At 46.0% G+C, this 25967-nt stretch overlaps 1 protein-coding gene and 1 pseudogene across 5 annotated transcripts in view; both read right to left on the bottom strand.

Annotated features, from left to right (window-relative positions):
- The window catches only part of RIN2 (Ras and Rab interactor 2), a 229177-nt gene that overhangs the window by 78975 nt on the left and 124235 nt on the right, over positions 1-25967 (bottom strand). For 4 of the 5 annotated variants that reach the window (XM_059038842.2, XM_059038843.2, XM_067013790.1 and 1 more), the window contains one exon: positions 25875-25967. In XM_059038842.2, the coding sequence (XP_058894825.1) occupies positions 25875-25931 (57 nt within the window). In that variant the 5' untranslated portion in view covers positions 25932-25967. The remainder of the gene's footprint in view (positions 1-25874) is intronic. The other variant, XM_067013789.1, reaches the window with a different exon arrangement.
- LOC131740999 (short coiled-coil protein-like) lies at positions 1650-25940 on the bottom strand (annotated as a pseudogene).

Genomic DNA, 25967 nt, shown 5'->3' with positions numbered 1-25967 from the left:
CTTTTGTCTACTCTTTATTTATTTATTTGAAACGGTTTTTTATTAAACAGCAAAGCATAACAGCAACACAACTTTAAATGTTTGAAAATTAGGTCACAAAGGGATGCAAAATGTTTGCAGTATGACTATTATATCTTCATACAGCTAAAGTCATCAAATCTTACACCAATACAAACATTAAGGTTATTCCATGATTAGCCTAAATTTAATAACCATAAACTATATTAGTGGATCTCTCTTCCTATTTAATATTTTAACATTACTTCTGATACTGATTTCTTTACCAAATGGAATCTACAAACTAAATTTTAAAGAACTGTTAAATGACTAAAACTCTGCAAACCAGTAGTTGGGTTTACAGAAAATTCTGGGAGAAGTAGATAAAATACTGAGAAAGCATCAATTAGTATACATGTAAAACTCTCCCATTTTATTCATGATTCTGATACTAATACACTTTTAAGGGACTTTGCAAAGTTGATCATCTGGGTACTGCAAATAAACCTGAGACCAAACTTTACTCCCTTCTAGGTGTGGTTTACATAAGGTTAGCCAAACTTAATCCATTTTCTTATATATTCCCCCCCAAATCTAATCTGTGCCAAAGATAACACAAATCTGGACTAAAAACATTTGGAGATGGTTACAAGTACTTACCAAGTATTGAACACTTTTCCTACCCTATTTCTATTTTTCCTCAAAATTTTCTATTTGAAACACACACACAACCAGAGCTCATCTTTTCAGATATCAAGTGGATTATTTTGTGCAAAGGAAGTTTTTAACGACAAATCTTCCCAATACGATAATTCAGTTTCAAAGAAAAATCTTCATCTTTATAGCTCCCGTTTTCAATTGATTAAACAGAAACCAACTATCCTATCTTATTACTAAATATAACAAGTAAGCCCTAAACTGAGAAAGTATCTTACTTTGGTTAAGTTTCAGCAGAGTTCGGGCTACTCTCTTAGATGATTAACTAAAATTACTTTTTTACAAATGTGAAACCAATTTTTTCCTTAGGGGAAGGAAAATGGGAAGAAAGCAAATGGAGAAGAGCCACGTGATGGTGGACAGGGTATATAAAGCTGTGCATTCAGTATGTGATTTTGGTCACTTTTTCATAACACGGTGGTTATCTTCTTGTATCTCTAACTATGCCTATAATAAAAGACAATGCTAAACCTATAAATCAAAGCAAATTTGATATAACATTCATTTTCAAGTTTCATAAATATATGCATTTCTAATTATAAAGTCTCTACAATATGGTTGCACATTTTTGTAGACTAACATAATACACAAACTCATGGAAGTCTCCTGTTATGCTCTTAATTTTGCTTAGATCCGACACTATCTTCGTAAATACTCAGTGAAGCCACAAACAAAAGTACTATAACTTTTGGAATCTATCCAGTTGGTTTTTTTTTTTTTTTTTTTTTTGCGGTACTCGGGCCTCTCCCGTTGCGAGGCACAGGCTCCGTACACGCAGGCTCAGCGGCCATGGCTCACGGGCCCAGCTGCTCCGCGGCATGTGGGATCTTCCCGGACCGGGGCACAAACCCGTGTCCCCTGCATTGGCAGGCGGATTCTCAACCACTGAGCCACCAGGGAAGCCCTATCCAAGTTTTAAAGAAAAAAAGATCAGCAGCAATTCCATAAGACATAAGGGATATCAATCGCTTATTTTCTTTTGCTCTGTGTGTCAGTTGTTTGAAAAACACTAGAAGCTGACATGAGGTTTTCTACTTATTGTCCAAGAACTTGGTTTTCTGATTTTAGCTTCAGATTTTCTTCCTTCACTGCATCTACTCTTCCAGAGAGATCTTCACGTGTGTGTTGGAGTTCCAACACTTGATTAATAAGTCATGTTTTTTCCTCCAGTTCCACCTGATTTTCAGCATCAACTGCATCCGTGTCAGCATTCATCACCTTCAGTAACCAACTTCTGGACCTTGGATACAAAATTCTTGGTGAATGGTCTGCCTTTTGAGGCATCGGCAGGGGGAGGGATCCGGAGGATACCTCAGGTCTGGACACTTGGACCAACTGGCCCACTCTTTATTTGCTAGTCTCTGCCATCTGTGATTGGCTTTAATAACTTGTTGATTTTCTCCATAATGAGTTAAATCAATCTCTGACACACACTCACTACGTATTTGTATGAGAATTATAGACTTTTTCACATCTATCCATTCTAAGAGACTTGACGACTGTGGGTCCTTGGCCCTGTGTGTGTATAGGGTGAGGGGTGTGGGTCGCTTAACCTCTCAGGACTTCAGTTTCCTTAAGCATTCAATATATCAATGGATTTCTAACACCTCTTCTGGCTCAAACTCTTGGTGATGGCCAGCTGCCCCCCTTAGCCTTTCCGGAATGCGGTGGCATAAATCTCTAAGTCACATTCACTTCCCTTTTACCACCTCCAGCTTCCTACCGAGCAGCTGCCTGCACAGGGCTTTCTATAAGCCCTGGAGGAGAAATAATGACTCACCCTTTCTGGAAGTCAATCTGAATGTATATATCTGCAACTCAGTATGCAAACTATCGAATTCAGCATTTCCAATTCTAGGAATTGATCCAAAGAAGCACTCAGGTATATGTTAAAGAAGGTTCTCGGGAACATCATTTATAATAATGAACAATGGAAAAAAGACTAAGTGTCTAATAACAGTGGCCTCCTTAAAAGTGTGGTACAGCAAGATACTGGAATATTATACAGCCCTTAAAACGGTGATTCTGTCATATATATACACACACATATATATGTTTATTGATATGTCAGTATATAAATACAGAGACCTGTTATTCAGTGGGAAAAAAAGTTGTATGTATTCTCTGAGCCCATTTATGTAATATATTTATCTATGGATTAATGTAATACAATAGAATTACAAACAGAGAAAGCAAAATTCTGTACTCATCAGCATCAAGATTCTTACAGGGCTCATTTCCAGGTGGAGCAGTTAAAGAGGGTACAACATAGGTGATATTCTCGTTCTTCTTTACATTAAGAATTTTTTCTGCAATAGCTTTTTTTTTTTTTTTTTTCCATAGGAAAAATAGCTATCTTCTTTGGGAAAAGCAGAAGTAAAAGAATAGTTCAATGGGTGGAATTCATACAGAGCCTGGAGTTAACAGCCTAGCAGTTAGACAAGTCTTCAGAGCTCCTGGGTTTGGCAATATGATAGTCTGCCAGTAGGTGCTAAAAGCTGCCAAATGGAAGTGCAGCAATATACCACTTGGTTGGTGCAGGCCTTGATAAAACTAAGGAAATGGGATGCTCTGCCAGTTGTCATGGCCTGAGCTAATGAATTGTGTTCCTCCCGCCTCGAGGCCAGGTTGACACTCAGAGCTGTACCTTACCCACACAGCCCACCTCTTTTTTAAACAAGTCTACTCAATTACAGGCCAGGGGTTAACTTCACTATGGAATCAGAGTCACTGCTCATTCCAAAACATCAGTTAAACGTGAGGAAGTTTTCTCTCTCTTTTTTTTTTCCTATCTACAGAAACCAGTGTGAACTCTGAGCTGTAATTTTTCTGTGCTCACTACCTCTGCTCAGCCCACCCCAGCGCTACTAATTCCAAATGCACTGAGAGTGTTTCAAGTGGCATTTCTTCAAATGGTTTTCACCCAACACTAGCAGTGTGGGATGTGAACAGACATGATTTCAAAAAAAGAGTTACTGCTCCAGTAACATTGGAAATAGCCAATGAAACTGGGTTAAACATTCAGTTAAACAAGTTCATGTGGACTCACTCCTCAGAACCTTTTAAGAAGCCGGTGTGAGTGAGTGAAGGTCTCCAGGAAGAGAACAGAATGTGTAGGATTCCACAGCCCTCTTGATCTTTTTTTTTTTTTTTTTTTTGTGGTACGCAGGCCTCTCACTGTTGTGGCCTCTCCCGTTGCGGAGCACAGGCTCCGGACGCGCAGGCTCAGCGGCCATGGCTCACGGGCCCAGCCGCTGCGCGGCATGTGGGATCCTCCCGGACCGGGGCACAAACCCGTGTCCCCTGCATCAGCAGGCAGCCGCTTAACCACTGCGCCACCAGGGAAGCCCGATCTTTTTTTAAAAAAGATTTTTATTTTATATTGGAGTATAGTTGATTAACACTGTTTTGTTAGTTTCAGCTGTACAGCAAAGTGAGTTATACATATACATATATCCCCTTTTTTTAGATATTTTTCCCAAATAGGCCATTACAGAGTATTGAGTAGAGTTCCCTGTGCTATACAGCAGGCCCTTATTAGTTATCTATTTTATATATAGTGGTGTGTATATGTCAATCTCAAACTCCCAATCTATCCCTCCCCCCACTCTTCCCCCACTGGTAACCAGAAGTTCATTCTCTAAGTCTGTGAGTCTCTTTCTGTTTTATAAATAAGTTCTTGTGTCTTATTAGGTTTTTAGATTCCTCTTATAAGCCCTTCTGATCTTTAAGATTCTGTTGAGGACACGTTCCGAGGAGCAGTGTTCTACAAAAACTCTTCAGGAAATGCTGACTTCAGGAGATGCTGACATGGCCCCTAGGAATAGTAACTGCCGTATTTGGAATTTCAATTTTAATTTTTTTTTTTAAAAAAGAGAAATGGAGTAAGGATTCAAAGGGAAAGTAACAGGAGAGGAGATGTGAATCTCCAACTTGCGACATGAAGATGAAAAATTTGAAATCTATCATTTAAAATGTTTTTTCTGTAAATTGAGTATGACAATATCCTCTGAGCACAGATATTTAATTTAGGGAAGGAAGAAGGCAGAGGGACTTTGAGAAGGGACTTTGGGTTGTGAGACAATGTAAAGTCTGGTCATTTTCAGTCTTGTGAAGATGAGTAGTAACTCGGAGGCGATGAATCATTGAGACTTTGAAACTGACTAAAATGCAAAGGCTTTGTTCCTCATCAGGACCTGGAGCTCTGATGTAGATGTCGGCCCAGGCACCCCAGAACTTCAGATGGGATACAGGCAGCAGGTACAGGTAGCACCCCGCCCGTACCTCCCGGGGTCGCTGCTCCCTCAGGCTCCGCTGCAAAAGCACGTGGACGCCTCTGCCCAAGGCTGTGGATGCTCTGTGGGCGGATGAGGTCAGAGCAGGAGGGGCTCCATGCACAGATACCCCAGCTTCCCCTCACCCAGGAGGGACAGCTCTGATGCTCACTACACAGTCTCCCCAAGGCCCCCAGCGGGACTGAGCCCCAGTGGCTGTTCTCCCTTCTCTGTCTCACCTCCCTACGCCCAGGCCTGAGCTTCTGGTGATCACTTCCCAAACAGACTGCTGGTGTTCATAACCTGTCTCTGAACCTGCCGCTGGGGACCCCAACCAGTGTGGTTCTTTTCGCTATAAATTCAGAGCAAAAGGCCTCTCAGGTTACCTCCTCCATCCGAGGCAGCTGGGTGCCTGTCCCTCCCTAATGTTCCCAGGTAACAGGTATACGTGGGACTATTCTTGCAACTCTGCTTAGGTTAAGTGCCAGAATGGGGCACGGCGTTCCAGCGCTCGCTTGGCCTCGTCTCTTCTCTACACGAACAGGACAAGTTTGACAAAGAGGTTTGCCACCCTCTTTATCACTCAGAATGAAACTAGCAGAATAATGTTCCCCAGACTAGTATTTCCGAAAGTGGGATGCACACGTGCATCGCTTGGGGATCCTGGCAAAAACGCAGGTCTCGGTTCCTAGGTTTGGGGTAGGGCCTGAGATTCTGCATTTCAACAAACTCCTCGGCTGACGTGGAGCGAGGTTCTATGGGTCCAAGAGCCCTGAGGACAAAACCAATATATATGTATATATATAGGTTAATCAACTCGAATTGTTTTAAGACTTCCATTCACTAATTTAATTCAGCTGCTCAGCTGCAAACAAGAGAACAGCTGTTGAAAAGTCCTGCTGATGGTGGGAAAGTACATATCTGGCATATCTGGACACCAAAGATGTCCATGCACAGTGCGGGTAGATAGCAGATTTGCAATGAGAGCCACTGTCAACATTTATTGAAGATCAGCCACCTTTGGGGAACTGGACTAAACAGACACTGAAAGACGTATAAGACATTGTCCCTGTCCCTAAAAAGGCTTACAATGTGACCGGGAAGGTAAGACAGAGAAAAGTAACAGGAAACACATGCCTGGTGAGTGGCCATAGCCGGTAGTGACTTTGACAACTTTAACTGGCCCTAAGTCACAGTGCTGCTCCTTTGCTCACCAAGCAGACTGCACGGCGCCCGCCCCAGCTGGCAGACACCGGGAGCTGCATTTTGCAAGAGACTCAGGCTTCACTTCAGTCCTAGCACACACTCCCCACAACACACATGCTCACGTACCTTGTGGGTGATGTTCCTCTATCAGAGACGTTTTAATGTTCGTATTCAGGGCAAGAGAACTAAAAACTTTTAGAAGCAGAATCCATCCCACGTTCACAGCGGCATTACTCACAATAGGTGAAAGGGGGAAGCAGCCCACATGGTCATCAACGGATGAATGGATAAACAAGATGCGGTTTATACACATAATCAAATACTGTTCTGCCTTAAAAAGGAAGGAAATTCTGATACATGCCCCATCATGGGTGAGCCTGGAGGACATTATGCTGAGTGAAATAAGCCAGTCACAAAAGAACAAACATTGTACGATTCCACGGATATGAGGTTCCTAGAGTGTAATCAAGTTCATAGAGACAGACAGTGGAATGGTGGTTGCCAGGGGCTGGGTTGGGGAGGAAGGAAAGGGAAGTGAGTGTTTAATGGGTACAGAGTTTCAGTTTGGGAAGATGTAAAGGTTCTGAAGATGGATGGTTGGGACAGTGGCACAATAATGTGAATATACTTAATGCAACAGAAATGCACACTTAAATATGGTTAAAATGGTAAATTTTACGTATGTTTTACCACAGTTAAAAACCAGAATCCATAAAAGTCAGAAAACAGGGTTTCAGAGTTTTCTGTTTTGTCTTTTTTACAGATCTATGCTACAGGGACCGTCTCTGGAGGAAATCAGCTACAATAGCCCAGCTCCAGCTTCTAAACCGTGGGGTCCCCTAAGAAGGTAACGGTCGTCTGAAGCGAAGCCCCAGAGGGTCCGAGATGTGAAGAGGTGTGACCTCTGGAGAGCCTGTCCACCGATTCCACACCTACGGACCCAGGGCCTCTTGATGCCGGGATAAAATGCAGCCCCCGCAGTCACGTGTCCCTACACCTCGGCGTCTTCTTTCTCCTGATGACACCAAACACTTAGGATGGAGAACAGCCTGATGTTCACACATCAAGATGGTTAGGAGTGACCATTCCAGCCCAGGATACTGGGAATCTTCCCAATGCTGGACAAGCCTCCTGGAACCAGGTGGCTGGGCTGAGACCCTCCAGGAGGGAAGAGCTGGCCTTACAACAGGAGCATTGACCTGCAGGCCTGAGGTCGGGGCTGGAGCTAGAGAGCTGGGTCCAACCCCACATGCCTTCCTTTGGTGCCTACAAGCAATGCCCAAAAGCTCTCGCCTGGTTTTGGATCTGAGCATTTTGGTTCAGACAAGAAACTTGTCTATGGCCAGATGACTTCTGTGAGCATACAGAAGGCCCTTGAACTCTTCTTGAAACTTTTTATGGAAATTTGAAATTGTATAGCATGTATATGTGATATTATATAACATACATGATAGTATATAATACAAAGAATCCTTTGTGCCATTGTCACAACTCTGCTATAAATTTGAAATGACATCACTAAAAACCCTCACTCCCTACCCCCGGGGTGTTGAGGGGGGGATTAAAACAACATACTTAAGAATGAAAACCAGGCTGCCAGACGTAGAGAACAGACTTGAAGACACAGGGGGGAAGGGGAAGCTGGGACGAAGTGAGAAAGTAGCATTGACATATACACACTACCAAGTGTAAGATGGATGGCTAGTGGGAAGCAGCAGCATAGCACAGGGAGAGCAGCTCGGTGCTTTGCGACCACCTAGAGGGGTGGGAGGGAGACGCAAGAGGGAGGGGATATGGGGATATATGTGTACGTATAGCTGATTCACTTTGTTACACAGCAGAAACTTACACACCATTGTAAAGTAATCATACGCCAATAAAGATGAAAAAAAAAACCCCAAAAAACGAAACAGGCTGCCAGGAATCACTTCCCTAATTTCTCCCAGCTCATCTCCAAAGCTCACTTTGCACACTTCTTGCTGGGAAATCTCTGCTTTGGAAAGTTCAGGCAGCTCTGTTCCTCATCCTCAAAATCTGCGTCTAAGTAGGCTTGGACCCCTAGTCAGAGGAAGTGTGGCCGACACACCTCTTCCTGCACAGGCCACTGGGCTCCAAGGCCTGGTTGTGCCACGGCCCCTGGGCACCCTGACCACACCGAGATGAGCCCCTTAACCGGGGCTCCTGCTTAGCCCGCTGGCGAGCCAAGGTTCAGGGGTCCCCAGGCAGACCCGCTGAGCTTCCTGATGAGCCCCAGAACCACACAGCCCTGGTTGGAAGGCCAGCTTGGGCTCCTGCCGCCTGGGGGACCCTTGGGGGAGACCGTAACCTCCCCGAGCCTCAGTCTTCTCATCTGTAAAAGGGGTGATGATCCCTTGGTGGGGGGATGAATGGGAACCAGCATAGGGAAGGTGCCCATACATCTGTGGCCATAAGAGCCCCAGCCGGTGGTGGGTGGAGGCTGCTGAGCCCAGCACTTGGCTGTCAAAGGTTTCCAGGAAGGAAGCATTTTAATTTCATCATATAGTTAAATTGTGTGTCATGTGGGAAAAATAAAAAAATATTTAAAATCATATACAAATGGTGGTGGTGGGTCAGAATTGTTCAGGCTTTGGGAAACTCTAAAGGCATTTAGTGTGGTCTTGGGGTAGGGCAGGAAAGCACCGTAGGGTGAGTGGCAGGGGTGAAGGAGACAGGGAGAGGGGCTCAGGGGCGAGATTATGAAATGGGCCGCACTGGGGACAGTGTTTTATGTCCTTTAGTAGATTACTAGCAAAAACTTGAACACAGGCATAGTGTTCCCTGTGGGGATTTTTTTCCGCCACTCAAGCCCGAAATCCAGCTCCTTCAAATAGGAGATGCTCATCAAATGACCACGAATCTCTCCGAATGGAAATGAAGCATTACCTTCTCCTGCCTGGCAGTCATTTCTCTCTCTCCAGTTTGATTCTGAAAAACTCTGAACTTTTGAACTTGAAGCCTTAGTTATAAATGATGATGTCTTTGCGCTCCTCGAATTATCCCCAACTCTCATTCACTTGTATGCCCCGCAATGAGCGATTCCTTCCGCACCATGATTCTAGTTACCAGTGGGTTAGTCTCTCCCTCTCTCTGATGTCCAAAGTCTTTCTGAAGTTCTTATGTACAGAACATAACGTGATGCTTCTTAGATGAGTCTTGTCAGGCCTTGAGGTGGTAGCTCTATGGATGTGACGGGTGAAGGACAGACAGAAGCTGTCCTAACTGGGGAAGTCTCAGGACATCCACATCACATGTCACAGGACAGGTAAAGAAATATGCTTTGTCAGCCAGCTTCAGCCAATGGCAGCTACCACTTAATGGGTACCACCCATCATGTCATTTATTTAATCCTCACATCATCCCGGTGTGATAGGTCTGGGGCTTTTTGTAACCCTGTTTCACAGATGAGGAAACTGAGGTTTGGAGAGTTTGTCCCACATCAAGCAGGTGGTAACGGAGCAACAGGGTTTGGCAGACAGGGTTCTTGAACCTGCAGAGCCATGACCTTCCCACGAGTCTTTTCCCAGGTAAGGATGCACATCTTTGAGGCACTGAAGGTAATACTGGGCTTTGCTACATTTGAGAAGGCTGACGTGTGCACCCCTGGGAAGCTCCTGTTGGCTGTCCCCAGGATGAACCTACCAGCTTCATCTCAGACCCTGGGGCTCCCCGGGACATCCCTAGCTCAGCCTTCCTGCGTCTGTCTCCTTTTTGGCTCCTGGGCATTTCCTACCCGCTGCGGATAAGTGGAGTCTGAAGCTGCTCTCATGCCCAGCTGAAGGCTTGCCCAGAAGCCAGGGCTAAAGGCTGGTATGAAAGCTCCCCTGGTTAGAGCCCAGGGCAACTTCCAGCTGCCTGGCATCTCGTTAGGGACCCACCCTTCCCGAGGACGGCTTTGACAGTCCCTCCAACGTGGAAGTCATATATCAGAGGTCCTTGCAGGCCTCTGGACACACTCGCCTATGTTTTGTCTGACTCGCATCACGTGGGCTTGTCCTGTCTTTTATAACTAAAACGGTTTCAGCATTTAAACATAATGATGTTTCATACAAAAAAAATCAGAAGGTTTCCATAAAAATCTAGGTTTCTAGCTTCTTGAAACTGAAAAACTCTGGGCCGTGGTGATGCTGACCTCTTTATATGGGATATCTGCTTCCGGTTTGCCTCAGTCCCCACCACTCCCTACTGTTTGCCAATACTGAGGCCAAAGGTCAGTGCTCAATTACCAACTTGCACCTGGGAGGGCTCGACTGGTTTAGGTTATGCACCTGGCCCCTGTAGGCACCAGAGGTCGAGAGCTCTGGTATATTCACTCTGGCTACTTCTGATGACCTACCTATAGGAGGCAGGGAATGTGGTTCGGGAAAGCGCATGGGCCACGTCCTTGGAGACCAGGCCCTCAGTGGCCCTGCCATGTGTTCATCTGTAAACTGGAGACGCTGCTACCCACACTCAAGATGGCCTTTGAGAATTCAGTTGTAAAATGCAATTATCTCCCAAATCAGGGCTCAGCAAACTCTTCCTACAGAGGGCCAGAGGGTCAACATATTAGGCTCCAGAGGCCGTACGGTCTCTGGAGCAACTTGGCTCCACCACTGTGGGATGGAAGCAGCCGTGCACAGCACCTCAATGACCAGGTGTGTCTGTGTCCCCACCATGAAGACAGGTGCTGGCCGGGTCTGGCCTGAGGGTGGCAGTTTGCTGACTCTGCCCTCAGTGACTATCCGGTTGCCTGGGTGTCTGCCCTCCAGTCTACTCCACATATTTCAGGTAGAGGAGTTATTTCAAAAACTCTGGGGCGGGCCTGAGCAACAAATACACACTGAGACCTCACGACATTCCTAAACGCCTTGCCTTCAAGTGGCAGCTGGCTCTGGTCCAGCGTTTGCAAGGCCGATTCTGAGAAGGTTCAGAGAAGGAAAACACGAAGTCCACGGCTCCAGACAGGCCAAGACAACGTGCACAATAAAGATGAGAAGGTGGAGGGTGAGGCAGAGTGAACCAGAGGTGATGGGGAGACTCGGGAGGCGTTTTGGGAGAGGGGAGAAGGGATGTTTCTGGAGGGAGCGGCCAGGCGCGGGGACATGGGTGGGTTGACCAGCAAGCTGAGCTGTGCTGGGTGGGAGGCCCACTCTGCACCCTATGAGGGGCGGGCACCAGGGAAGATGTGAACTGCACTCTAGTTTTCTGGGTCGATGGATTAAAGACAGGGTGCTGTCGCCAAGCTTTCTGAGGGCTGCACACATGTCGGATCATGTCACTCCCTCTCCCCCAAATGCTCATGGCTTCACTGCACTAAGAATGATTCCCAGGTCCTCACCCAGTCAGCACGATGGCCCTGGCTACACGCCCCCCACACACCGGGCCCTTACCTCATGCCCACCCCCGTCTCCCACCACCCAGACACTGGCCACCCTGTTCTTCTTTCAGAGGCTTAGGCCCTGCTCCCCGGCTTGTGTGTTTCCCCCTTGCCTGGGAATAATTTTCTCCCTGCCTCTTTCTCTCCTGCAGGGTTCAGCTTAAACACCACCTCCTCAACGAGCCCTACCCCCTCAGGCTTTCCTACCTGTCTGTCCTTCAAGCTCAAGTTTCTCTGACCGTTATCTGCTTCCCCATCACCGCACACTCAGTGCCCAGGACTGGCCCTGCCACCATAGGTGCTGAATCAATACAGGTTGAAGAAATGAAAGATATATGGGTAATACACACATACATGCATTACACGCTTTTTCATTCATTCAGCATATTTATTGAACACCTACTATTAATGGCCAGGTGCTGACCTAGACCCAGGTGGCACTACTTCAGGACGGTGGGTGCTAACTACACTCACACTTTTCTTGCTTTCTTTACTTCTGGAAGACCTGCCCCAGAGATAGAGAAACCCCAGGAACGGGTTATTTCCTAATTGACATTGCAGACCAGGAGTTTTCAACTACAGCACAATGGAAATTTAGGGTCAGATGATTCTTTGTTCTGGGGGCTGCCTGTGTGTGATAGGAAGCCCGCCGGCTGCACACCCACCCAAGCTGTAACAACCAAAAGTATGTCCAGAGAACCAGCGGCCTAGACTGGACTGGCTGTCCTGGACCAGAACCCAGAGGATCTGCATCTTCAGCCATCAGCTTCTCGGGAGACGGAAACAAGCCCCGAACTGGGAAGTTCAACAAGAACTGGCATGTTTCCATCTGAACTTAAGTAACACACACAGAATGTCAACACACCAATTCCACAAGGCTGCCAGGGGCCAGGTCTGAAACAAGACAGAGCACAGACACTCAAACCACAAAAATGACTAAACGGCCCCCTCTTCTGACACACAGAGTCGGCTGCTTCTGGAGCATTGGCGCCTGACTCCCTCCATTCCTCCTGCCTTCTGGTTAAAACCCACTGCCCAATCACGGGATTGCCCTCGCTTCCTGATGACACTCCAATCCTCCTTCAGGGTTGCCAGATAAAAGACAGGGTGCCCAGTTAAATCTGAATTTTAGATAAACAGTGAATAATTCTTTTAATGTAAGTATGTCCCCAATATTGCATAGGATGTACTTATGTTATATTCGAAATTCAAATTCATCTGGTGTCTGGTATTTTTATTTGCCAATCTGCAACCTCATTCCTTAGAATTAGCCCCAAACCTATACTACGCGCCTCCGGATGCCCTCTTGCTGAGAGTCCTCTGCCTGAGCGTTCTTCTAGTATGTTCTCAGCAGCTGCAGCGGCTAGTAAACCCTGACTCTGATGCAGGTTGTGTTCCTGGGTGTCTTTAGAAAGAACAATCCCCACTTTTTGAGGCAGGAAACTCTGAGAGGTGGTCGTCCAAAAGGGATATCTGTGAGTGGCCAGTGGAGGACAGGCTGGGGTTGACAAGCAGGGAAAGTGGAGTCAGGCTCACATCTTAGTTAACCAGCGTCCAATACAGGGACTGCAATCTGGAAAGAGGTGTGGGGGGAGTATCTCATTTCAGCACTGGACGAGGCACAAGGTCGACAATTTAAGGCCCCAAGGGTGCTAGGTCCCATCTCTACAAAATTCCTTCCAAGTTGAAGTACAGTCACCAGGGAACCACCACAGAATTGACAAATGGTGTGACCCTGGGCACGTTTTGTAACCTCTCCCGGTCTCAGTTTCCCCACCTGTAAAATGGGCATAACGATAGTGTGAGGATTAAATAACTCAATGGGTTGAAAGTGCTTGGAACAGGCCTGGGAGAGTGTGAAACTAAACATAAATTTTTAAAAGTAGTTGAATAAGGAGGAAGGCGGGCTGTGCATGTGAAGTGGCACCAAGATGGTAGTTTTTGCCAAAATGCCAGGCATTCAGCAAAGGACATGCTGCTTCTGTTTGTTCTTCGGTTCCTTTGGCAAACAGCTGTGTAGACCAACAACCGAGTTAAAAATTCACCTCCCCCAAGCCTTCCCGGGAGAGGGGAGGAGCCCACATCGCTGAACCTCAGCTCAGAGAATATCTGAGCACCCGTGGGCAGGTGTCAGAGGCTTGGTGGGCGATTTGGCTTCTGGTTTACAGGGGCTGGGGCGGGTGCCTCAGTGTCTGTGTGCAGCTGCTCTTGAGAGAGTGAATGAAACATGGGCGTGGGGTGAGGGCACAGACAGAAAAAACCAGAACATCTTATCAGACGGTGGCAGTTATTCCAAGGCTTGCAGAGAGTAAGTGGGCACAATCATCAAAGTACCATGTCTGAACTCACAACTCCACCGGGAAGGTGATGTCACTGCATTTTCCAGACGGGGACATGGAGACAAGCCCAGAATTCAGCCATTTCTATGTTTTTTTGTATCAGTCTGTTTAGTCATTCAAATCTAAGACATAGAGTGGTGATTCTCCAACCTGACTCCCCCTGGCAAGCCTGTTAAAATGCAGACCACAGGCCCCAACCCCATCATCCGATTCCCACATTCCACAATCCAAGAACCTGCATTTCTAAGACGTCTCCAGGTAAGCTGACGCTGGGAGCTGGCACATTTTGAGAACCACTAGTCGAGGCTGCCTCGGCCACAAATTCCGGGTGATGCCAACGCTGCCCATCTGCCTGGCGACCGCATTTCACATGTCAATTACTTCCTAAAATGCAGGCAAATGCAGAGACACAGACTCGGGCATCTCACCTTGACAGGTTTACCCGGTGAGTCGGTGTCTTCTGGTGGCTCCCAAAACAGGAATCACCAGGGCCCTTGTTAATGCCAGAGCCTTCCATTCCCTCCCTTGGAGGTTCTGATTTATGGATATGAGACGGGCCTGGGAATGTCTATGTTAGTTAACAAGAACCCACAGGGATTCTCATCCGTGAAATTTCGGGGAAGGAAGTCCTTCCTGTGGAAGACCCTTACTTAACAGCTGAGCAAACGGAAATGTGAGGGCAACGCCTTCCCCAGACCCGCAGGACTTCACCTGTCTGAAGGAGAATCCAGTCCCTGCAAAGAAACCCACACCCCAAACGAACCAGCACAAGTTCACAGGGGGATGCAGCCCGGCCAAATGTAGAGCCTGGCGCTCGGGGGCCCTGCGACCTCTGAACCTCTAATGTGTACCAGGCGCTTAGGGGTAATATCATTGAATTCGTGTAACAGCGGCCTTAGGAGGGAGGCAGGTGGCTTTATCCTCAATTTCCAGATGAGGAAATAGGCCCAGAGAGTTAAGTCGCTCAAAGTCACATGGGAAGTAGGTACGGGAACTGAGATTAAAACCAGGTTTGTCTCCCTGCCGAGACAGACTCTCGACCACGCCTGTCCTACCTGTGCTGTTGTGACATCATAAGGAATACATATATTTTCGGTCTTTGTCCGGGCTCCTAAGACTCTCAGAACCTCCTGAGTGGTAGAAGTGATGGGAGCACCTTTCGTTATTCATTGCAAACCAGTTTCCATCATGCCTGAGTTTAAGTCAGTGATGACTGGTGGCTAGAAGCCCCTAGAAGGCTTCAGGATGCGGGCTGGTTGCCAGGGGAACCAACCACGTGATTAGCGGGTTGGCACTTTCAGCCCCACCTCCACCCCGCCACCAGGAAGGGAGAGGGGCTGGGGATTGACCTAGTCACCAACGGCCAGTGATTTACTCAACAGGCCAACACAACGACCTCCATAACAACTCTCAATGGAGGAGTTTGGAGAGCTTCCAGTTGCTGAAGCTGAGAGGGTAACAACCTCAAACTCTACAGGGAGAGATGCTCCTTGCTCGGGACCCTTCTAGATCTCGCCCTGCCTGTTCATCTGTATCCCTTTATAATGTCCTCTATGATACACTGGTAACAGTAAATAAAGTGTTTCCCTGAGTTCTGTGGCCACTGTAGCAATTATCCTCGTTTTATTGCACTTTGCTTCATTGTGCTTCCCAGATGTTGCATTTTTTTACAAATTGAAAGTCTGTGGCAGCCCCGCATCAAGCGAGGCGATGGGTGCCATTTTTCTAACAGCATTTGCTCACTTCGTGTCTCTGTGTCACATTTCAGTAATTCTCGCAATACTTCAAACCTTTTCGTCATTATTATATTGGTTACAGTGATCTATGATCAATCTTTGATGTTACCATTGCAAAAGGATTATAGCTCGCTGAAGGCTCAGATGATGGTTAGCAAAATTTAGCAATAAGGTATTTTAAAATTAAGGCGTGTACATTGTTTTTTTCTTAGTCATAATGCTATTGCATACTTAATAGACTATGGGATAGCATAAACATAACTTTTATATGCACTGGGAAACCAAAAAAATTGGTGGGACTCGCTTTACTGTGATATTTGCTTTATGGCAGTGGTCTGGAACCAGACAGACCCACAATATCTCCATGGTCTGCCTGTATTGAACTTAAGGACAAGCCAGACAGAAGTGTGGGTGACCTGGGAACTCACTATTTGCGATTGGCACCTGAAGTGGGGGGTAGTCCTGAGGGACTGAGCCCTTAACCTGGGGGTCTGTGCTAACTCCAGGTAGTGTTAGAATGGAGTTAAACTGTAGGACATCCCACTGGTGTCCACAGAGAGTTGGAGAAGTGGTTGGTGTGGACAAAGCCCACACCTTAGGTGTGAGAAGTGTTGTGAGGAGAGAACCAGTTTTCTTTGAGTGGTGAAGGAAGATGTGTCCTAATAAAGGGCCCCTTGGAACCACCTGGCCTCCAGGTTCAGGGCAATGGTGTTTGGAGACTGTCCAGGAGGCGTGCTTGTCTGTATCTTCACTGACTACTTCCTGACATCCTCCCCACTCTGGGTGAGTGGTGCCTGTCCTGTTCGGCCCTCCTGCAGTGGGTCCCTGAGTTCTGTCCTTCTCTCAGAGATCCCAGTTTACCTTTTTCCACCCCCTCCTCCTCAATGCACATGAATTCAAATTTCGTCTCTGGGCTGATCTCAGCTAGAGGTTCAGAAAGCCCTAGTTTATACTAAGTTGTGAATGACTGATGACATCATTTGACACTCTGCTAGGACATGCTGACTCAAAGGAATCTCCAGTTGGCATTACAGGAAGGTGGGAGAGGTATTTTTGGACAGGCCATTCTACTTTTTAGAAGGTAAGGCAAAGGAGAGAGAAGATGCTATCCCACATTAGTTCCTCCCTTGACACCTTTCTAACTGGGACAGTGGGCTCTCAGTACCCCATTAGCCAAAGCTGTTCCTAAAAGTGGGAGGAGGAATCTCTACAACTTAAGGTCCCTGCGCACTGTGGGGACCGTGGGCCAACCCCAGGCACCGTCTTAATCCCTGAAGGAACTTGCTGCCCGTTTCCTTGCTTTCCCTCGGTGCATCTGTGGATAAGCCTGCCTCGCACGGCTCGGCTGGCACTCGCAGGCTCCATCACTGCTGAGCACGAGACGCTCACGAGAAACAGAAGCTGGGCGTCTGGCTCCCTTGCACGGCCCTGGAGCTCCTGGGGGGCTGGTGGTGTTAGGAGGCTGAGCTTTCCACACCGATGGTCTCATCTCCCCGCCTACTAACACAGGTAATTAAGAGAACTAATTACGAATTCACACTGAGAGCCCAGAGGCCAAAGCCAGCCTTCTGATGCATTTTCTTTCATCCTCCAGTACGTTTATTATTATTATTTTAATACTTTCTAATTTAATTTCTCTCTCTCTCTTTTTTTTTTTTTTTTTTTGCCACATCGTGGCATGCGGGATCTCAGTTCCCCAACCAGGGATCAGGGATGGAACCCATGCCCCCTGTAGTGGAAGCTCGAAGTCTTAACCACTGGACCACCAGGGAAGTCCCATCCTCCAGTACTTTTAAAGTTGGGATCCTCTTACATAAAAATCTGGATTTCTGGCGTCTCTTGGAATATCAGAGGAATCAGAGGACCCACATTCACTCTTCTGTGACAGCATCTGCTTGGGACTGCGTTAGTAGCCTCCCCTTCCAGGAGGGGACCCCACCCAAAGTACCTGCCAACTCCAGGCCCACTCACGCACTGTCCATCATTCTGTCTGGCCCTGTAGGTTTCTGAATTTTGACTAAATTGTTTTCCTATGTTTTGGTGTCTATGAAGGCCCCTGGTGACCCCAAGTCCTGGTCATTCACACGCTCGAATGACATCCCCTTAAGTGAGGGCTTGACTTGACTGGCTTCTAGTGAATGGAATGTGGCAGAAGTGATGGGGTATCACCTTCAAGATTAGGTTCTTAACAGACTGTGGCTTTCATCTCTCTTGGTCTCTCCTGGATCACTCACCCTGGAGGAAGCCAGCCACCACTTCCTGAGGCCAGCCCTGTGGACAGGCCCACGTGGTGAGGGACCGAGACCCACCGAGTGACTTTTGAAGTAGGTTCCCCACCAGTAAAGCCTTCTGATGACACTGCAGCCTGGCCCACAACTTGACTGCAATCTCGTAGGGACCCTGAGTTGGAGGCACTCAGTTAAACTACACCCAGATTCTGACCTGCAGAGACTCTTATAAGTGCTTGTTGCTTTAAGTCACTAAGGTTTGGGGCAATTAGTTACACAGCAATAGATAATATAGCCTTAGATTTTGCTGTGAAGGTGGTTTTCTGTTTACCACCTACAGACATTTGAAAGAATATTATCCTGGGAAATGGGCCTCCATCCTTTCACCTTGGTCTAGCGATCCTGATGGTGACAGCCACACATAAAAGGTTTCCGTCAGCTGACTTTAGGTATCAGAGCAATAGCCAAACCAGCAACATGAGGACTCCACATTATTGAAAAGAGGCCAGAAGTCAATGCTATTAATACATCCATGATTCATTGTGAACAGGAAGTTTGCCTTCTAATGGTATTTAAATCAATCAACTTAGAACAAGCTATCCCTCAGTTCTACAATCTCACTGATAAAATTTACTCTTTTAAGACACAATCCCTGGTTGGAGAAATCTGGGGACAAGGGAAGGAGAGGGTTGTAAGAGCAGTAGGGAATAAGTCATTTCAGTGTTAATTGTTAAGAGTGCTGTTTAAAATTTAGAAATAAGGCAAAAAGTTGGGTGGAGCATGTCTTTTCTGATAAAGTGTTTAGTGCTACGAATTTTCCTCTGATTGCTGTCTTAAATCTATGCCATTGATTATGAGAGGTACTGTTTTGATTATCTCTTTAATAGAAATTCTATAACTCTAGTATGTATCTCCCCTTTCACCCATGGGTTGTTTATAAGAAAGTATTGAAATTTCCAGGTGGAAGGGTCTTTTGTTTTGAATACATCCTTTCATGGTCATGCTCTGGCACTGTTTAACTATGTCACCTAAAGATTATTTAATTATCTAAGGGGTGCACCTGTGTTTGACTTTGCTCTGTGCTGTTAATGAAGGACTCAGGCACTGGGAAGTTACAAGTCAACCTGGAGATTTCTGTTCAGACAAAAAAAAAAAAAAGGTTACCCCAAAGGACACAGTTTTATTGCCCTGTAGTACTACCGCCAGTTTTGACTTGAACTTAGCAAACTTATTACAGAATGACTTTTTAAGTCAACTACAAATACATCACCTGGCCAAGTGTTCGTTGAACCAGCTTTACACTGGCCTCCTGGATTCATGCATAGTTTGAATAAAGCTTTGACAGATGTTCCTTTTATATTGTATGAGGTGTTCATTTTATACCGCATGATTTAATTTTTTTGAAAATCATACATTGAAACAAGAGTCCTTCAAACCTACATCTTCCTCCTTGGTATCCTCCTAATTATAAAAACTCAGAGTTACAAGTAAGCCTGTAGAAATAACGTGGTTGAGGGGACCTGGCGGAATCTATTTCACTCCTGATGTTTAAAAGGCAAAGTTCCTTGAAGCAAGTGAGAATGTGTTGTGGCCTAACACGCAACATTTAATATCAGAAATGGATGGCCAAAATGTGTTGGGAAACTGCCCTCTACAACCATGAAATCCATTGCTTTTTGGAAACACGAACAGGAATTGCTGTCCAAAACGTTCAGGGCATTCCTAGAAAGTCAGGCCCGGGGTGGGCGTAGGGGTGCAGGGTGTGCGATCTGTGTCCTGGAAGTATTTGGAGCAGATGGTGAAAGATATGCATGTGTATCCAAAAAAAGCCAACCAATGCTCCAGAAAGAGGCCACTGTCCCCATGACCTCTTCAGATGGAGTTTCCTGGGGGAATCTCTCTGGAGAAGGGTGAAGCGATCAGAGTGGAACCCTCAGGAAGGCTACATGGGATGAGGGCACCACATGAGAAAGTTAGGCAGGTACAATTCCTACCCCTGCTGGGGACTAATAACCAGCCCCTGGCACTTCAACCTCCCTGGGCCTCAGTTTCACTATCTGTGAAAGGAGGAGGTATAGACTACACAAAACATAAGCCTTCACTCTCCAATACAGAAGCCACCGGTCACATGTGGCTGTGGAAGCTTTGAAATGCCGCTAGCCTGAATCAAGACGCGCTTGGCGTAAAATACACACTGGATTTCAAAGGCATGGTACTAAAAAAAAAAATGTAAAATATCCAATTAATAGTTTTATATTGATTACATGTTGACATGACAATATTTTAGATATACTAAGTTAAATAAAATATATTATTAAAAATCAGTTTCGCTCACTTGTTTTCTTAAATGTGGCTACTAGAACATTTAAAATGACATCTGCAGTTCACTTTGTATTTCTATGGGGCAGCACTGTTCTAAGGCCTCTCCAGGTGTAAGCATGTAGGAAGAAAGAAAAGACACACCGAGTACTGATGTCAAGTATGCTTTGCAATATTATTATGAAGAATTAGCAAAACACTCTCTGACACAGATCGCAGCAAGATCTTTTTGATCCACCTCCTAGAGTACTGTAAATAAAGACAAAAATAAAGTGGGACCTAATTAAAAGTTTTTGCACAGCAAAGGAAACCATCAGCAAAAGGAAAAGACAAACCACAGAATGGGAGAAAATATTTGCAGACGAAGCGACCGACAAGGGATTCATCTCCAAAATATAGAAACATCTCATGAAGCTCTATAACAAAAAGACAAACAACCCAATCAAAAAATGGGCAGAAGATCTAAATAGACATTTCTCCAAAGAAGACCTACAGATGGCCAAGAGGCACATGAAAAGATGCTCAGCGTCACTAATTATTAGTGAAATGCAAATCAAAACTAATTATTAGTGAAATGCAAATCAAAACTAATTATTAGTGAAATGCAAATCAAAACTAATTATTAGTGAAATGCAAATCAAAAAAAAAAAACAGTGAGGTATCACCTCACACTGGTTAGAATGGTGATCATCAAAAAAATCTATAAACAATAAATGCTAGAGAGGGTGTGGAGAAAAGGGAAGCCTCCTCCTACACTATTGGTGGGAATGTAAACTGGTGCAGCCACTATGGAGAACAGTATGGAGATTCCTTAAAAAAATAAAAATAGAACTACCATATGACCCAGCAATCCCATTACTGGGCGTATACCCAGAGAAAACCATAATTCAAAAAGACACATGCGCCCCAATGTTCATTGCAGCACTATTTACAATAGCCAGGACATGGCAGCAACCTAAATGTCTATCGACAGAGGAACAGATAAAGAAGATGTGGTGTATATATATATATATATATATATACACATACACAATGGAATATTACTCAGCCATAAAAAAGAACAAAATAATGCCATATGCAGCAAGGTGGGTGGACGTAGAGATTGTCATACTGAGTGAAATAAGTCAGACAGAGAAAGACAAATATCATATGATATTGCTTATATGTGGAATCTAAAGAAATGGTACAAACAAACCTATTTACAAAACAGAACTTGAGTCACTAATGTAGAAAACAAACTTGTGGTTACCGGGGGGAAAGGGGGAGAGAAGGGATAAATTGGGAAATTGGGATTGACATATACACACTACTATGTATAGAATAGGTAACTAATAAGAACCTACTGTATAGCACAGGGAACTCTACTCAGTACTCTGTAATGACCTATGTGGGAATAGAACCTAAAAAAGAATGGTATAGGCATACATAGAACTGCTCAGGGGGGCAATCACACCAGTCCTCTTCCCGCACCATTCTCTGCTCCAAGAGGATCCCCTTCGGGGTCACGGACATGGCAACGGAAGACAGAACGAATCCCTCATGGCAGTGCTCGAGCTGTGAATTGAGGATGACTTCCTGGCACTATGCCGGGGCCACGGCTAGGCCTACGTGACATTTCTACCACCAGGCAGATACCCCGCTCAGCCCACATGAGCTCCCGTGTCAATGGATAAAGGGGGTCAACACCAGCTTGGAAGGGCAGCTGGGAGCCTGATGGGGAGGGGTGGAGGGTGGGGAGGAGGAGGGACACAGCAGGTTTGGGCTACAGAGGTGGACCCGTGAGGGCACAGGGTCAAGACCGGTGGAGAAAGAGCCGGGAGAAGGAGAAGGTGGAAGCACCGTCTGAAAGTCCTCGAATGTCAAGGTGAAGAGTACAGACCTGGTCCGGGGTGCAGCACGGAGCCGGGGTCTGCAAGCAGGCAACTCAGATGCATGGAACAATTGACAAGAAACAACCGACCCACCACATTCAGAGGTGGTGCAGAGGGACTCTGGGCACCATCTGCAGTGCCCACAAAGGGAAGAACGAGACCCTAAGTAGGGAGTTGGATGTAGGGAAGGGAAGGAGGGGTGGATCCTGAAGACTTGAGGGGGATCTGCCAGCACTGGGTGCCTGGATGGGGTTGGGGAGGGGTGGCTTGTGGAAGCTAGGGAATCCAGGAAGAGGAGGGTTCCAAGATGATGTTGAGCTTCTCGGCCCTCAGCCAGGACCACCTAGAACTCTTCCAGCCCAGATGAGACCCTTCTTACTGTCTCTTTCACTCAACATAGCCTTGCAATCTGACAGCTCTCCGTGTCCATGTCTATGATTAGGTGCAGAAAACTGTGCTGCCTTGTCTAGGGTATCACCTGTCTGCCCCCACACGTTTTCACAGAGACCTTGCAGGGCAGGAAGATACTTTTCTTAAGGGTGGTTGAGGAACAGTAGCAATGATGCTGGGAAGGGCTGTGGACCATGTGTTTGTCCAGCACAGGATTTCTGTGGCCAGGCTTCCAGGAAGAGACTCCACGAGCGCCATAACCCTGGGACTTCCTCAATTACACCAGAATGCTCGGACCATCCACCTTACCCAGGACCCTCGCGTCCTGCAACTCATCTGGGTCATTTCCAGGAGCCAGGACAGATGCGAAACCACAGATCAAGGCTCGCTGCTTGTGGTTAGCAACTCTGGCTTAAAAGCACACACTGGATAGGGGAAGATGACGCTGAAAAAGAGGTCTGCTGATTGTCTTTCAATGACCCACGCTTTGCACAAAATCACATGAGCCCTAATAACCAAGAAAGGGATAATGAACATGTGGAATTCAGCTGTGAGCCAAGAATGTAACCACGAATTCCCACACCTTATGAAGTGGTCCTACCTGGATGTAGGGCATCGCTGGTGTGTGTGGAAGGCAGCCCTGCAGGGACACAAGAGGTTCACTGAGTCCCTAGATTCAACCCTGGCTCTACAGTAGAGGCCACTTCCTAGGAAAGACTGAGCTGGGGCCCCACTCAGGTCATCTGTCCTCAGAGTCCCTTTTACTTCTTTCACGAAGCATTGTTTTCTCTTATAATTCGTTATTATGGGTTTACTATTATATTTGATCAATATCCTTCTTTGGTACCAGACTGAAAGCCCCATGAAGTGAGATGGCTTCTGGCTTTTCTCTCCCTGGTGCCTAGGACAGAGCCTAGCTGATCACAGGTGCTCAATCAATGTGAGTCAAAAAAAAGCATGACGAGTAAATGAAGAGCCAGTGGGTCCAGGGCTGTGTGGAGGGACAGCCCATCTCAGCAACAGAGTGCTACCCTGGCAACCTTGAGTGCTACCCTGGCAACCATTTTTACAACGAACCTCCAAGGAGCCAGTATTAAATCTCCAAGGGGCAGTTGCCTTCATCCTTATGGATAACTGCATGCCTAAATTGTGGAATAATTAATAATAACAAACAAAATTATTTATCTAATATTATAATAATGAATGATATTAATATTCCATAATAACTAATTACAAAATAGCCATAGTAAAGAGTAACAATGTCTATAAAGAAGAAGAGAGAAAGTAGTATAAGGTAACTATATCATCCACTTGGAGCATCTAATGAATAAATGAAACAATTTAAGCTCTGCAGAAAAAAAAAAAAAAAAAAAAAAGACAACACCAAGTTATATAGTTCCAGACACTTTCACACATTTTCCTCAAGGGCATTTGACTCAGGAGAGAAGAAGCAGACTTGCCCTCAGTGGGTTCAGGCAGCCTCTCACCTCTTGTCTGATGGATTCTTTCATAGGACATGGCCCAGAAATACAAGTTAACTACTTTACCTGTTATTCAACTGAAAAAAAAAAAAAAAAAAAAGATTTTTCCCAGGACTGCAGGAAAAACTGGCTACATTGGACTTAACAGTAGGTAGTATTGGGTCCAACAAATTCCTCAGGAATTTTCAAAGGCAATTTGGACTCTATTCCATTTTCTCCTTTTGCTGGGACTTTAAAATCTAACTACTAGGTGAGATTCAGCCCCACTGCACTTCCTGAGCATAAGGTGGTGATTACGGACGATCCAATATTTGGGCTGATGTAGGCGGTGCCTTGGGAGAAGGGGGGTTTGGGTCCACCCTGTCCACCAGGATGAAATAAATATCTCAGCATAAGACAGAATCCAGGAACCAAAGAGGAGTCAGGAGCCTGGTCTACAGGAGGCTTGAGAGGCTCCTCTTGTGCCTCCAGTGGTGGATTTTACACAGGTTTGATTCAAATCAAGTAAACAGGCTGCGAACTAAGATGGCTGCGTCCACAAAGCTTAACTCTTAGGACTGAGAATCGAGACCATCTGTGTCAACACAACTTAAGTATTTCTTCCAGGAAGTCATTGTAAACCAATAAATAACTCTGCTGTTCACGGCAGGAAATTCCTACGAAACAATCTGTCCTGGCACAGTTTGCTCACCTGGGAAAACAGCTTGCTGATCAATGGTTTACTCGCCAAGATTCCCTTTAAGGCCCTCGTCTTGCTGTATCCACCCTTCCTGAACTATATTATGTCACAAACTTTGCTGAAACCCAGTCGATTCTCTGCCTTGAGAAGCACAGCTTAAAGGGTTTGGGCCTGGACCTCTAAACCCTATAAAGATGCCTCCTGACCTGAGATACCAATAGGCCTGTGCCCTGGCGATGCCCTCCTTGACAGCAGTTGCTTGAATGAACTTGGCTTTGCTTTACCAACAGGCTCTTCTGATGGATTTTTTTTTGAGTCCACAACTGACAGAATAAATCAGGTTTGGCCTCTTGGAAACAGGAAGCATATAAATGCTATGACTAGCCTATGACAGATTTCAAATGCACATTTCACTTCCACTTCCCTCCTCTTTTACATGATTCTGTGTTTTCCAAATTTTCTACAATGAGTTTGCATTATTTTGAGGGTGAGTGAGTGGATGCAAAGCAAACACCATAAGAAGAAAATCAATTCTCAAGTGTAAATTAGAAATGATTGTCAGGTCTTAATTTAAAACACACACACACACACACACACACACACACACACACACACACACACACACACAGAATATATAAAATACCCATTGAGTAGCTCATCTCATTAAGCAAGCAAGGTCTCCCATTGACATCAAAAGGCATGTAGAAAAGTGGTCCAGTTTTAATCAGGCTGCCTTGGTTCTCTCAGGCCTCTGGGGTGTTGATAAAATACACCAGCAAAAACATTCAAGTCAGTTTAGGGTAAGGCCCAGGGATCTGTGTGTAAGGCCCAGGGATCTGTGTGTAGTTCTCTTTTTTTAATGAGCACTTAAGTGATTCACAGAATCAAGCCAAGTGTAAAAGCACAGGAGCCTACAACCGACCCACTAGAATACCAAGTCCAGCTTCCATCAAAAACTGTCCAGATGAAAAAGGACCAGGTTGGCAGCTGACAAAGAAAGGATGCCTCAACTGCCTCACTCAGGTGGCATCTCCCCATGCCTGGGTCCTGGGCCTGTCTGGAAGCACACTGACTCACAAAAGCCCCGGCCTCCTGTAAAATCTGGGAATAGCTCACAGCTGGGCTCAGGCAGGGTCCCCAGCCAGAGCTGGCTCAGAGAGCAGGCTTCCCCCACCATTCTCTGCAGCCCTGCAGCTCTCCGTGCAGCCAGCACAGGGAGTGAGATGCCCGTTAGCAACCCCAGTCAAGGCCTCCTTTTACCTTAAAGAAACTTCCTCGTTTCTCTGGACCGCGGGCGCCCATTGTCCAAGCTGACATTTCCCGCGGCGAGGCTCTACTGCACGCCTTGGACTC

This window comes from Kogia breviceps, chromosome 14 (assembly GCF_026419965.1).
Source record: "Kogia breviceps isolate mKogBre1 chromosome 14, mKogBre1 haplotype 1, whole genome shotgun sequence".
Lineage (NCBI taxonomy): Eukaryota > Metazoa > Chordata > Mammalia > Artiodactyla > Physeteridae > Kogia > Kogia breviceps.
This window is presented reverse-complemented; position numbering and strand designations above follow the sequence as displayed.